This window comes from Hyalella azteca, unplaced genomic scaffold (genome assembly GCF_000764305.2).
Source record: "Hyalella azteca isolate HAZT.00-mixed unplaced genomic scaffold, Hazt_2.0.2 contig12830, whole genome shotgun sequence".
NCBI lineage: Eukaryota > Metazoa > Arthropoda > Malacostraca > Amphipoda > Hyalellidae > Hyalella > Hyalella azteca.
Window position 1 is genome coordinate 253,164 of NW_025942775.1, and position 13,871 is coordinate 267,034.

Consider the following 13,871-nt stretch of genomic DNA (forward strand, 5'->3'; position numbering starts at 1 on the left):
TTTAAGCTGAACTGCTGAGGATTCGTCACGGTAAGTACCTAAGTATTCATCTGTCATCTAAGAAAGTTGTGACCGTCGAACATCCAGTAATGTGGTAATACTTGAGATTTTCACTATTTGTTCATACCTTGGTTTACTAAATATATTGCATATTAATTCTGATATATTGAATTCATTTTCTGCGTTTGTTTCTTATAGTGCGATTGTATTGATTTCCAGAAACCGTTTAATGAGCATCTCGAAATTTCGAGAAAAATCTACTATTTGCCGCGCCTGGAGGAATTGCTTAGAAAATTATTCTCAATGAGAATGCTGAGGCAGCGGCGGCAATTGAGAAAGACGAAGGGATTTGAGCTTCGTTATATAAACCACGGAAATAATGTGCAAAAGAACGCATCAGACGGCTGCGGGTATCGAAACACTCGGTAATAGTCCAACGGAAATTAAATTAAAATGACATATAATATTGCTGTTATAAAAAAAGTCTGCCTGTTTCTGAGTCATATCTCATGTGAAATTTTATAGCTTACTCAGAATTATATAAAATTTAGTAGGTAATTTTTATAACTTGTTCCAGCGAAAGTTTTTCCTCGTGAGTTTCTGGGTGGATGAAATGATGTGTTTATCATTTTGATGCATCAAGAATCTAGAAGAAAGAATAATGATGTAATGATTGTTTCGTAGAACCAACCAGTCAAATCATTACTCTAAAGGCTTTAATTTTTTTGACTGAGCAATATAACTTACTTCGTCATAATGCACTACATGAGAACTTATTTTTCGAGGATTTTTGGTAAACAAATAAGCTGAGAATATTAAAACAATATTTAAGATCTAAATTTTATTTTGTTTTGTGCTGTTTTTTTTATACTATTGCAGGTTCAAGTTCGAGAATAAAAACACAATCAAGCAAAGGTTATTTATACTTCGACCTCTGCTATTTGACCAGCCAGCACTGCTGACGGTTTTGATAAGATGGCTAATGGAAAAATTTCACTAGAAAGCAATAGTATGAAATAAGTATCGATAAATAATTTGATAGTAAGAACTCAGTGCTTCTAGAATTCGCTGAATATATGATAAAGTAGTTTTGAGTATAATAAAGTTACAATTACCAACATATTACTCACCACAGCCGTCATGACGGTCTCGGCAAAGACAGGGTGATGGTCGTTGGTGTCTGTAACGGTCATGACCAGACGACCAAAATCGGCCGTAGCGCGGTTGCCTCGATCACGGCACGCAATCGTCACTTCGTGCACAGGAGAAATCTCTCTGAAAAATATTTCTCGTGAATATATGGCGCTCTTGCGCATGCTTCAAGTTCAAATTGAAAAATATCTTTGAGGTTTTATACAAATACTTTGCTAGGAGCAAAAACTTACTGACTTACTGTAAATGAAATATTCCAGAGGAATCTATGCAATCCTTTTAAATAAATCGAATGCATTAATTTTTCAAGATTTGGGAGAATTTTGGCTCGTAGCGCTCATCTCATTAAAATTCAAATGAATTATCACACAATAGATTACAGAAAGAATTCTGATTATTTTTATCAAAACAATTATTCTGTTTTGACATATGTACTTAGACAGAGGCAGGAGGCAGACTTTGAGATATAAGAATGGCAAATCAGCTTCGATTATGGCACCTCAGAGCTTTACCTGTCCAAAGGCTTGGCAAGAGTTACTTCTCCAGTCGTTGAGTCGACAGAGAAGAGGTCTTCGCTACCAACAGCCCTCGCATTGTCAATCGAAAATGAAACGTGACCGACTTGAGCGTCCGATGGGGTGGAATGCGGTAGCTTGTTGAGGTGGTTTGGGTGATGATTTACGTGAGCGTCCGGTTTGGTTGTTGGCAAATGATGATCATTGTCTGAGCAATGAAGTTTTGTTATGACAGAGCCCACCAAGGTTGCCTCCGAAACGCTGACATGAACTATCGGCTCCCTTAGGGAAGGGGCATGGTCATTGGAATCCAAAATCTTGATGTGCATCTGAGTATAAGAAAAAAATGTTATATAATAATATTAGTAATTAGAGTTTGAAGTTTCGATACAAATTTGCAGCAACGGGCAATCACATCAAGTAAAATTTCTTAATAAAGACAAAGAAAATAAATTCATATCTGTATCACCGATGTAAAAAGCATTTTATTTAATCCAAGCAGTCCTTTGAGCGGTACGACATTTGTGCTGAATCGGTCGAATATATGGTGTTTGAAATAAATAGCGAGTGTTTGTGACTGGTTTATTGGTGGCCAAATCTGCTACTTCCTTCCTTACAATAGTCATATTATTATTATTATTATTATTTTTTTTATCCTTACACCAGTCATATTATCACCTGAGCTCTCGTCACGTGCACTCCATCAGTGACAGCTACGGTGATGTTGTAGGAGGATTGAGTCTCGCGGTCCAAAGTTCGGGCCACGGTTACGATGCCTGTGTCCACACTCATGCTGAAGTGTCCTGCTGGGTCTCCGTCTAAGTGTCAACAAACATGAATGGAAACTGGTTATGAAAATGGCAAGCCATTTCGAATTTGCATTCAAGTTTTTTTTAATTACCATGTAGATGATCTTAAGGTTTCTGTAAATGATTAATCGCCACCATTTAATTAATTTTTGTAATTCATTATTAAATTGATTCTCAGCTTGAATTTGATTGCCCAGGTGCCTACCTGTACGATTTCAAAAATTTTACACTTTATAATTATTTTCTTATTAATTAATGAGCATTGTTTTTCGTCACAATACATATTTTAACGAGTACTTCAAGACTTAATGACACGCCTATACTAAATAAAAATTTCAACCGCATATCTCAATCGAGGTGATATTACAAATAATCCTTCTAAAAAGTAAAGATATAAGCACTACCAGACAGCGCCAGATAAGAGCGGTATCAAGCACTATTTATACCGGTGATGGCGGACTGACTTCATTTGTCTGACTTATTCATTCAGTGGTTCGATTAACGCCTTGACAATGGTCAGAAAATTATTTTTGTAACCATATTTTTCGATTATTCAAAAGGTGATAAGCCAATAAATATTTGAGTGAATGAGAGATAATTTATACAGTATAGAATGCGCATAACCCTTTTATATATGTTAGTGCGCATGTAAAGGACGGCAAAAATGTAATTCGAGATAAAAAAACGCGCATAACACGAGTATAACAAATACTTCTTGGAGAAGAGTCAATGTTGCAATTTCGAAGCGAATTAAGTTGAAAATTCTCGCAGGATGAGGACACGTGATAATATCAAATAAATATCCATCCCAGCAAGCTGCAATGAAAAAAAATTGATGCTGACCTACGATGGAGAACCACAGAGTATCGTTATCTTGATCAATGGCGGTGACAAATGTGACTGGATGTCCGGGAGGGTCAGACTCCATGAGGTGCAGAGGACCGGTAGGTAAGATTACTCGAGGAGCGTGTGCAGAGACCAGGGGCACTCTTGCTACCCGAAGTAATGCACGTGCAGAAGTGGTACGAGCAGGCCGACCTTTATCACGAGCTTCCACCTGTATAGAAGTTAAAAAACATAGCTTGATGAACAAAAATTTATTTCAGGGTCTCCCAACCCCCATTTTTAGTGCATTTTCTCATTTATGGAAAAAAGGCGCTATTGTGCTCGTCATGTCCGTCCGTGACTCGCTCGTCATGTCCGTCCGTGACTTGTCCGTCCGTGACTTCACGTTTTCGTCGACGAGAAAATAAATTCTCTGTCACTCACTGCAGTAGGTAAGATAACCAGTAGGTTATATTTTTTATCCTATAGTTCGGATATTTAAAAAACTGTGTATTTGGTCTCGTCTGAATCTTTTTTCTGAGCTTAATTAGTAAGTCGTGGTTTTAATTTAGAGTCATTATGCACCCGAACACGAATTCAATGTTAAACGAGAAAACGAAATAATTGAACTTATTCACTGTGATTCTGGATACTAATCTATACAACCGCCTGTGTGAAAAATTTTCAAGCACGATCGAGATTTTTTTTACTTCAATGCGGTTTTATAACAATGTCCGAGAGGCAGCCGGCCATGCTTGTGCTACATGCATCACTGAATACTGACGTTGGATGGCGTTGAAGTGTAAAGAATTAATAATATGTTGGTAGAGGATTTTGAATACATTGGTAGAGAATTAGAATTGAACTTTTTTTAGAATTGAACTTTTTGAACGGATGTTTAGTGCAATTTTTATTTCAGATTTTTGACGAAAAAAAGCAGTTCTTTCGATGAATCTTAACCAATATTCATCTAACCAGTAACCAGCTTGAATGACTAATGAAATATGGAACAACAACCCGATGGAAACACGCTAATTAAGTTGCTCACAATTAGACACAATGAAATAAATGCTTGATGTCAAGACCTGTGACAACTCACAAGCAGGTCATAAGTTTGGCCAGCTAGCAGCTGGACGGAGGAGGTGCTGATGAGACCAGTCTCTTGGTCTATGCTGAACAGAGACCCTGAAGCAGCAGACGACTTCTTCAGAGAGTACGTGAGCTCTGCGTTCCTGCCACTGTCGCGGTCACGTGCATACACCTGGCGAATTTTGTAGTTGGTACAACTTATAGCCTCGAAGGGAATTTCATTATTGTCCGTTCCTTGTCATAAATCACACTCCAAGTATTCCGTGCGATGAGTTTAGATTACATTACAATCAAATTAACTTTTTTTAATGAAGGAAAGATTTTTTGATGGAAGTTAAGATGGAGATTAGTAGTAAATTAAAGTGAAATAGGGTTAATTTCGAGTTCGATTATGTTACAATAGTTATCTTGTCAACTAAAATTAGAAATTAATTCTTAATTACCAACAGATGGGCGTTTTAAAACATAATATTGAATATATACGAAATACGTGGAATAATGTTCTAAGCCAAATTATTCTGCAAAAGTTGTTTTTCTAATCTCCGTAAATGCAAATATCCAACTGACATCATGACGGGTAATGTACTCGTATACAAATGATATCGAAAGGAAAAATGGTGGAACTTGCAGTCACTCTCTGCCCAATTATTTAATAAACCTAATCTACAAGCAAGAAACCTCCAACAAATAAGGAAATACTATAGTCATGATAGTCATGAAATAATATATGACTGATATGTGATGTATCGTGAAGTTATGATTTCAACTGACCTGCATGAGGGGCCAATGGCCATCGCTCCTGAGGTCGCTTCGTGTCGTCGGCAGCTTCTGCAAATGCAAAATGTGTGAACCGTTCTTTTACTCTTATTTTATAAACATTTATCCCCTTACTGCAATTCGTACAGAAATTGTGTCACTTCCGTTCCTTCAACCTTATTTTACGAATATTTATCCCATTGTTTGCAGTTCGTACAGAAATTGTCACTTCCGTTCCTTCAGCCTTATTTTATGAACATTTATCCCCTTGTCTGCCGTTCGTACGGAAATTGTGTCACTTCCGATCCTGAGATGCATCCTACGTTCGCTTAATATCACGAAGCATGAAGTCATGCTACTCGTTGCTTTAAAATAAGCTAGATAATTAGGTAGTTGTTGTTTCATGTCTGTAGGTGACCATTATTGTGGTTATCCTTATAAGTAATACGTATTCTTTTTGGGGGTTTTATCATCAAAGATATATGAGTTTCTGTTGCAAATACAGTCCTAGGAGAGAAAATTATGCATGAAAAACAATAATAAGCTATGCGTAATGAAAATAGAAACTTCGCATAATTTTTTTCTTGCTGTAACGAATTCTTGGATTTAAATACGAACGATTTTTAGCGCATGTTACTGAACTGAACTTTTGATTTGATGCATTTATTTTAGAAACAACTGTTGGCTGTCTTCAGTCATTTGCTTCAAAAGATGAATACCTTATCTCTTTAATTTATCAATCTGCATTTTATATAAAATTATTCAAATCAACTCAGTCATACTAGAAAATTTTAAATATTTCTGCATAAAGCACAATCAAAGTGAAAAATGTACGATTTGTTAGTACCATTCGCTTGATCAAACAAAGACGGAATGCTGATCGGTGCAAATAGTACACATTTAAGCAACCGTGATCACATTACAGTTCAACTATTCTGAATGTTTATATCATTGAATCGAGTTGCTTAAACTTCTCGTGACCCTATTGGTTTAATCCCCAATGGAACTTAATTGGATTTGATAATCGAGACAGCGTTATTTTTGCTCTAATATTCATAAGAAGGATCTATTACTGTATATGTATTTGTTTTGATTTTTCGATTGGGGTCATTTTGAGAATTTCAAAATTTGTCCACCCTTTCCTTGCCTCTCCTATCATCATAGTTTATCAACTTACTGCGTGTAACCTAAAGCAGTCTGACATAAACTTACTATTTCATGAACATATTATTTCATCATGAGAAGACGCAGGAAATTGCAATTATTTGTCCACCGTGCATGATATGGTGTTCGATGCGAAACATTTATTAATCAAATTATATTATTGTGTATATTCATAATTATATAATAAGTTATTAACCTAATTTTCATAAAACAGGATGAAAACTTAACTCAGATCAGAAAATGAGTTATTTCTATGATAGTTTGACGTAAGACGGAATAAATACTTGTATATTCGTTCCTGGAAATTCTCTTTGTTCACCTGTGCAGCACGACTCAGAGAGTCGGGCCAACGCTCTGGCACAGTCACCCTGTAGAAGTTCTCAATGAACCGCGGTGTGTTGTCGTTCACGTCAGTGACTGTGATGTACACCGTCGTGACGCTCCACAGCTCTTCGTCACTGACAACGATCAGGACCTCGTACTGGTTCTGGTATTCGCGGTCCAAGGGACCTGCTGTGCTTAGAATTCCTGTAAACAAATATTAACAATTTATGTATAAGTTCGTAAATAACAACAAGAAGAAAGAGAATACTTTCGTAATATTTCGTAAGAGAATACGCAAATATTTGTAAAAAGAATAAGAATATTTTCACTTAGAGCATATATATCATTCCGAGAGTAACGACTTGCAATCGAGCTGCTTATCAGCAAATTATAAAATTACTTCTTGCATAGAATTGAACAATATACTAATTTTCAAAGCGCGTTTTAATGTAAGAAAAAAGCCAAATTCCTTATTTAAATAATTTAGAGAATTTCCGCCCATTTAAAAAATTATTAGATCACACATCATTCTTCTTGTATCGGGTGACCGCTACTTCTTTAGGTGCGCTCAATTTAAATATCTTGGAAACACTGTAATGATGAGACAATATTTGTCCTGAATTACTTCTTTATCTGATATCATATTTAAAAAAGAAATTAAAAAAATGTTTTTTCACTAAACCTAATTTGACCTAATTTTATAAATATTTCCTTTTAAAATTAGTTTTTAAATCATTCCAGTAAATACCAATGGCTTATACGTGTGTCTCTGAAGTAATGACTCTACTTAAGAATTCACATATGAAAAAAGGAATTTTTTTCATGCGAGCTTTTCCTTATCAAATTAATACTCTCTAAGAAATCAGAGTGAGGTCAGTAATTGAGAAATATACTTACAGAATAAACACTTTGATGAACAGAAAAAAACATTGCAATATAATATCCTGTATTTTTTCTGGCAAAGCACTTTCTACAGCAATTGTTAGTGGCACGGTGACAATAACAATGGGCTCCACCGCAAAATTATTATTATAACAATTAATGGTACAGAATTTCGCAGTGTTAACTCGTGTACCCAATAGTGAATTACTAAATCTATATATGTGAAGAAATATTTTAGAGTGGTATTTATTTATATACTCGGTTTATTGCAATATTGATCGGAGTACTCACGAAATGAACAATTTTCTGAAATATAGCTAACTTACTAACAGGAGAGTTACCTCGACCAACAAAAGCGTAACAAACTACCTCATTATTCTTTATTAAAAATTTGAAGTTGGCCGTAATTGCACAGAGGAACTTTTTTCTGAATTAAATTATTTGAATATTTTTGCAGCAATATTATGTATACAGTAAAGTTTCGCTAATCAAAAGCTCACTTCATACGTTCGAGTTCAATTCAAGTCGTTCACTGCAAGTAAGATGACTTTTTATAGTTGGTGAATTTAATTAGGCATGAAAATACAATAATAGCTTTCAAAATCTGTGTCAATTGCATTTCTCTTTCACTTATTGCAAATTTGATATATTTTTAGAAAAATTACTAAATCTGAATTTCGGAAGTGCTCTACTTGAACGATAATTTGTTCCGATAGTCTGAGCTGTTGCAGAGGACTTAATCGAGCTAAGTTTAACAGCAAATGACATTTTGGAATACATTTGTGATGGTAATTTCTTAACTTCTTCATCAAACTTAATGGCAGTTATTCGCAAAATTCTCGGTGGTTATGAGGATCGACTTGTAGCGTCACTGCCAAAGAATTTTAAAATAAATAATCTGATTGGTTCCATTTGTAGTGTAAGGTTTTTCATGCCTTGCAAACTATAAATTAATAAGAAAAAAGAATTGGTTATTTTGCTCACCCGATATTCGATCAATGATGAAAACTCCTTGTCCAATTGACTGAGATGCCCAACCTTGTTCATCCATTTCTGGTGCATCTCCCGGAGAATTACGACGTCCTCTTATCTCTTTGATATGGAAAGTTATCATTCCTCCATTAGGATTGTCTCCCAAAAAGACGTTACCGTCATGTGTTACAGGTTCTTCCGTGTCAGCCTTCCATTGGCTCCGGTTTTCTTCGTATTCAAGTGTGTCTCTTTTCCCGGATCCGGAACGCAGGGGCTTAGTTTTGACTACCCCGCTCCTGCCGACCGAACTGAAGTCTCCATCGTAGGCCTGCAGCGTCAGAAGATGTGTTGAGGGCAAGGTGTCCTCAGGCACGTATATACGGTACATTGGCTTGTCTGTTAGAGGGACGAAATCGTTGACATCCTCCACAAGCACGTAAACCTGGAAACAAAAAAACATATCTTGACACGAGGGAAATTTTGGTAGCGTGATGCTCACTCGAGTTGAATGAAGAGAAAAATTTAGGCATGATCAAAAAATTTTCAAGCATGGTTCATAAGCGAAATTTCGAGGTATTCAGTTTTCACTACCAGTTTGTCTAACAGAAAATGAACAAAAATATTAAATTAGGAAAAACAACTTGTTTTCGTTAGCATTAATTTGAACAGCGAACTTCAATCATCGAACTGCAAGTTGACCGTTCCATTTAAGACTTTATCTTAATCAGATTCAATGATATCCTTTTGCATGTCAGCTAATCTCACCCAGCAGTAGTCGGCTGCAGCTCCCATGTCTGCCGCGCTGTAGAGGGCAACCTGCAACCAATAGCCGCGGCTCGTCTCGCAGTCCAGGCTGCGCACCGTTCGTATCTCGCCTGCAATTGAAAATTTGTTTAAAGAAGCGTTATCTCCCCTTATCTGAAGAAAGCAGTTTCTGATGGAAGTTAAAGTTGAGGATTAGTAAGCAAAATCAGATTAATTTCGAGTTACGGCATCTTACAATAATTATCTGATCCACTAAAATAAGAAATTAATTCTTGATTACCCACAGATGGGCGTTTTAAAAAATTATATTGCACTGAATATTTACGAAACACTGGAACATGAGAGATAAATTCAAATCGTGAAACTCAATTCAAGTTTTGCAGGGAAAAATATCAAAGTTATGTGACAAAATGGGCTGTAAAAAAACGAAAATCTTAACCACATATAACAAAACCATTTCATTATTTTAAGAGAGTCAGGTATTATATTGGATGTGTTGAACTTGATATAGGACAATTTATCGATTAATTTGCATCGCGATCAGTTTAGTTTTCATTCGATGGGTTTCTTCATCTTTAATGAAGGTTAAGTTTGCATCCTATAATGGTAACTGGCGAGTTTGGAAGAATAAAAGTATCTTTCTGAACATTGGAAATTTTCTCCAATACTCGAGTTTGATTGTATCTTGTTTTTAAATAAATTAAATTTATGTATCATTGATTAATTTGGGTATCATGAATGGATCGGACATCACAGTCCGTGTATATTATATTACGCATGTACATATTACACATTATATTACGCATTTTATTATATTACGCATTATAGTTACGCATGTACAAGCAAGGATGGGAATTGCTGAAGAATGGCGAGAAGTAATTTTAGCTAATATTGTATAAGTCGTCGCTGCCGCAGAATAATTCACAACATTCCAACCCTTTAGAAGCAAATAACGTCATTCGATGTCCGCATTTTAATTTCTATTGGCCGTTAATTATCAGGCGTTATATTTTTACCATAATACAAATATCAGGTTTCCATGTGAAACTTTGATAATGAAATCTTGATAATGAAATCCCTATCTTGTTGATAATGTTCAATTGATCGCTAGAATAAACCTATGTAATTAGCCAAAAAACTCACAGAGTGCACATAAATAATTAAATGCGCAAATCAATAACGACACGTTACGGTGCCGGTACTGTATAACAGCAGTTCAATTTAACAATGAGATGCTATATTGGGCTTGAAATCAGTATGGCTTTTTCATCTAGCAACTAAAAACGAGTATAGTTTCTATTAAACATAGCACTCACCTTCATTATTGATCGTAAATAAACCGACTCCGTCACCACCGGAAATGACGAACTGGAGAGCTGTTGAGTCAGCAGATGTTACGCCCAATACAATAACTTCACTGCCAGCCGCTCGATTTTCTTGAATACTAGTTTGCAGAATTCGCTGTTTGAATGTCGGTGATGAAGTGGTCTCTGGTACGTCTTCTACGTAAACCAACAACACCGCTTCACTCCAAAGAGGAGGGGACCCGGCATCCTTTGCTATAATTGTTAGGTTATGTGTCTGATTGGCCTCGAAATCAAGCGAGGAAGCGATTCTCACAACTCCATTTGTATGATCTATCCGAAAATTCCCACCATGATCGTTTGCTATATTGTAGGTGATTTTACCTCCATCTCCAAGATCACGATCAACTGCCTGCATGGTCGCAATCACTGTTCCTGTAGGGTAATCTTCGAACACACTCACGGTCACTGAAGACCCTGCGCCAAAATCCGGCGCGCAGTCGTTTATGTCGAGAATTGTGATAGAAACTTTTGCAATGGAGTACATTTGTTCGTATTTCCCTCTGTCCCGTGCCTTTATTTTCAACAGAAATTTTTCCGATGATTCTCTGTCTAGATTTTCGGCCACATACAGTGTGCCAGAAACTGGATCAAGGTGAAATGTTTGCTCGTGATTCACAAGTTCGTAGGAAACTTCAGCGTTGTCACCCTCATCAGGATCAATGGCCAGCACCTGTGCCACGCTTGTGCCTTTCTTCGTGTCTTCTGGCAAATAAAGACTATAGCTCAACATCGTGAACTCGGGAGAATTATCATTTACATCCAATATATTGATGGTTATATTTTTAGATGTACTTAAATGGGTGTGGGACAAATCATAAGCCGTGACGTTGAGAATATACACTGATGTTCTTTCCCTATCTAAAGGAGCGGTGACTTTAATAACTCCTGAGTATAAATCAATGTTAAACACAGAATCAAAATCTCCTGAACTGATTGCATAAACAATCATTCCATTCGGTCCCTCATCTCTATCTGTGGCTGTGCACTTAAAAACTTCTTTTCCCACCGAAGTATCCTCAGGAATTTCGATCATCCCCGGCATTCCGTCTGAGAACTCTGGGTGGTTGGCGTTGAAATCATACTGTGTCGGTAAAAACGAGTAGGCTTCAGGTTCATCAAATGTTTTGAGCTCTGCCGCAATCGTTGCTTCAACTTTTTCACCCGCTTCGGATGGCGAACACCTGACTTTGTTTTGTTTGAAGGCTTCAGAATTGCCTAACGTGGGTGCATCAAAAACAAGCAGAGTGACAGACAACTGCTCTGACGTATATTTTCCATCCGAAGCTGTAACATTAACGATCACTGTCAGGGACTTGCTGGACTGTAGTAAACTTTCTTTCAAGTCACAGCTGAGAGACAGAATCCCCGATGAACTATCTAGAGACCAGCACTCACTTGGGCCCTTGTTAGAGAGCTTATATGAGATGCTGCTGTGAGCATCCAGGTCCACTGCTCTTAAAGTGATTATCTGTGAGCCAGCAGAAGTACTTGCAGCCAGCCAGCCTTTGCAATCTGTACCTATAAATTCAGGTATATTGTCGTTGATATCACGGACGTTGATTTTCACGGTGGTCTCTGCTTCTCGTTTGAAGGGCTGTCCCCAATCTGAAGCGCGTACGTTAACTGTAAAAGTGCGCTGACCAGACTCATAGTCCAATTTTTCTGATGTTTTGATAACACCATCGAAGGTACCAATTACGAAAGGAATTGGTTCTATGTTGGAAATGCTATACGATAGGAAACCGTTTTCACTTGCATCAGCGTCGACTGCTTTGACTCTGGTGACATAAGAACCAGCAGGTTCATTTTCATCTACTGTCACTTCGGTGTTGGGAGTTACAAAATCAGGGGAATTATCATTAGCATCGAGTATTCTAATGGTTACTTTCGCAGAAGACTGCTTTCTAAGGGTATTGCTGGCGAGGTCAATGGCTGAAACCGTTAGGCTATAATAAGCTTTGGTTTCAGCGTCTAGCCAGCCAGCTGTCGAAATAAGACCTGTTCTTTGGTTTATTTTGAACTTTCCGTCCTGGTTTCCAGCAAGTAATCTAAAACTGACCAATGCATTTCTCCCATGATCTGTGTCGTACGCAGCAATTCTGACCACTGGTGTCTCTGGAGGCGCGTCTTCGCCTACCTCTTCTTCATAAGATTCTCTGAGGAAGATGGGGTGTTGTTCGTTGAAGTCAACTACAGTCACTTGAATGCTCTTATCCGTCGTCCGACTGGGAATCCCGCAGTCTCTTGCGCGTACAGTGATATTGAAACCAAATGGAGGAATTTCTCGATTAAAAATATTCTCAATTCCTAAATTGAATTGATTTTTTGACGAACCTTCGGTTATTGTGAATAATTGTTCTGCATCGCCGCTAACTATCTCCAAAGGAGCTATTCTCCCATTTGGACCCTCATCATCATCCGTAACATTAATTATGGCATAAATATTGACATGAGCGTGCTTGATTAATCTGGGTAATTGTGTTACCATTATTTTAGGAGCAGCATTGTTCTTTTTGATAATATTAACGTCGACAGTGGCTACAGCTATGGCATTCTCCTGCAAATGTCTCGGCCTAGATCCTCGGTCACGCGCTAATATTCTTACTCGAATCATCTTAGAATGCACATTAAAAAGTGATTGCGTTACTCGTAACTGGCCAGTGACGGGGTGGACAGAAAATAAATCGGATGAAGTATTCTCCAAGTAATAATACACTTGTCCATTCAGTCCAGAATCGGCATCGTGTGCTTCGACGTTCATCAAAAGAGAATTTATTGCAAGATCGTCAGGAGCTTGAATGCTAAAGTAGTCTTGATAAAAAAGTGGTATATTATCGTTGGTATCTACAACAAAAATTTTGATAGAAGTCGATGCCGTGCTGAACGATTCATGAGTACCTGCATAGAAAGCATTAGCTTCAACGCGGAGTGTGTACGAGGATCGGCGTTCTCGATTGAGAACATCTTTCACACCTGTTTTCGTGCGCAATTCCAGAATGAAGATTTCTCCAATTTTTTTGCTTTCTGTCACGAAAAATCCTTCAGGGTCTCCATGTTTAATTGAAAAAATTATTTGTGTTGATTTATCTAGCGAATTCATTGGCACTCCTATTATTTCAGAAGATCTTACGTACGTTCTAGGTAAACAATTTTCTTCTATTGACGCATTGTAAGACGATCTTGTGAAGGCAATCTTGAACGTCGGTGAAGCACAGAATCCCAAAGACAATAATTGGAGTAAGAGAAGAAAA

The 13,871-nt window shown here is 37.3% G+C and overlaps 1 protein-coding gene across 1 annotated transcript in view; it reads right to left on the reverse strand.

Annotated features, from left to right (window-relative positions):
* The window catches only part of LOC108673993 (fat-like cadherin-related tumor suppressor homolog), a 60,227-nt gene extending 46,846 nt beyond the window's left edge, over positions 1 to 13,381 (reverse strand). The window contains exons 1-11 of the mRNA XM_047883419.1: positions 13,275 to 13,381; positions 10,570 to 12,863; positions 9,254 to 9,363; positions 8,501 to 8,930; positions 6,630 to 6,838; positions 5,162 to 5,218; positions 4,401 to 4,562; positions 3,320 to 3,533; positions 2,368 to 2,485; positions 1,665 to 2,018; positions 1,131 to 1,275 (exon numbers count right to left, since the gene is read on the reverse strand). Coding sequence (XP_047739375.1) covers positions 1,131 to 1,275; positions 1,665 to 2,018; positions 2,368 to 2,485; positions 3,320 to 3,533; positions 4,401 to 4,562; positions 5,162 to 5,218; positions 6,630 to 6,838; positions 8,501 to 8,930; positions 9,254 to 9,363; positions 10,570 to 12,863; positions 13,275 to 13,381 — 4,200 coding nt within the window. The remainder of the gene's footprint in view (positions 1 to 1,130; positions 1,276 to 1,664; positions 2,019 to 2,367; positions 2,486 to 3,319; positions 3,534 to 4,400; positions 4,563 to 5,161; positions 5,219 to 6,629; positions 6,839 to 8,500; positions 8,931 to 9,253; positions 9,364 to 10,569; positions 12,864 to 13,274) is intronic.
* Positions 13,382 to 13,871: the final 490 nt, after the last annotated feature.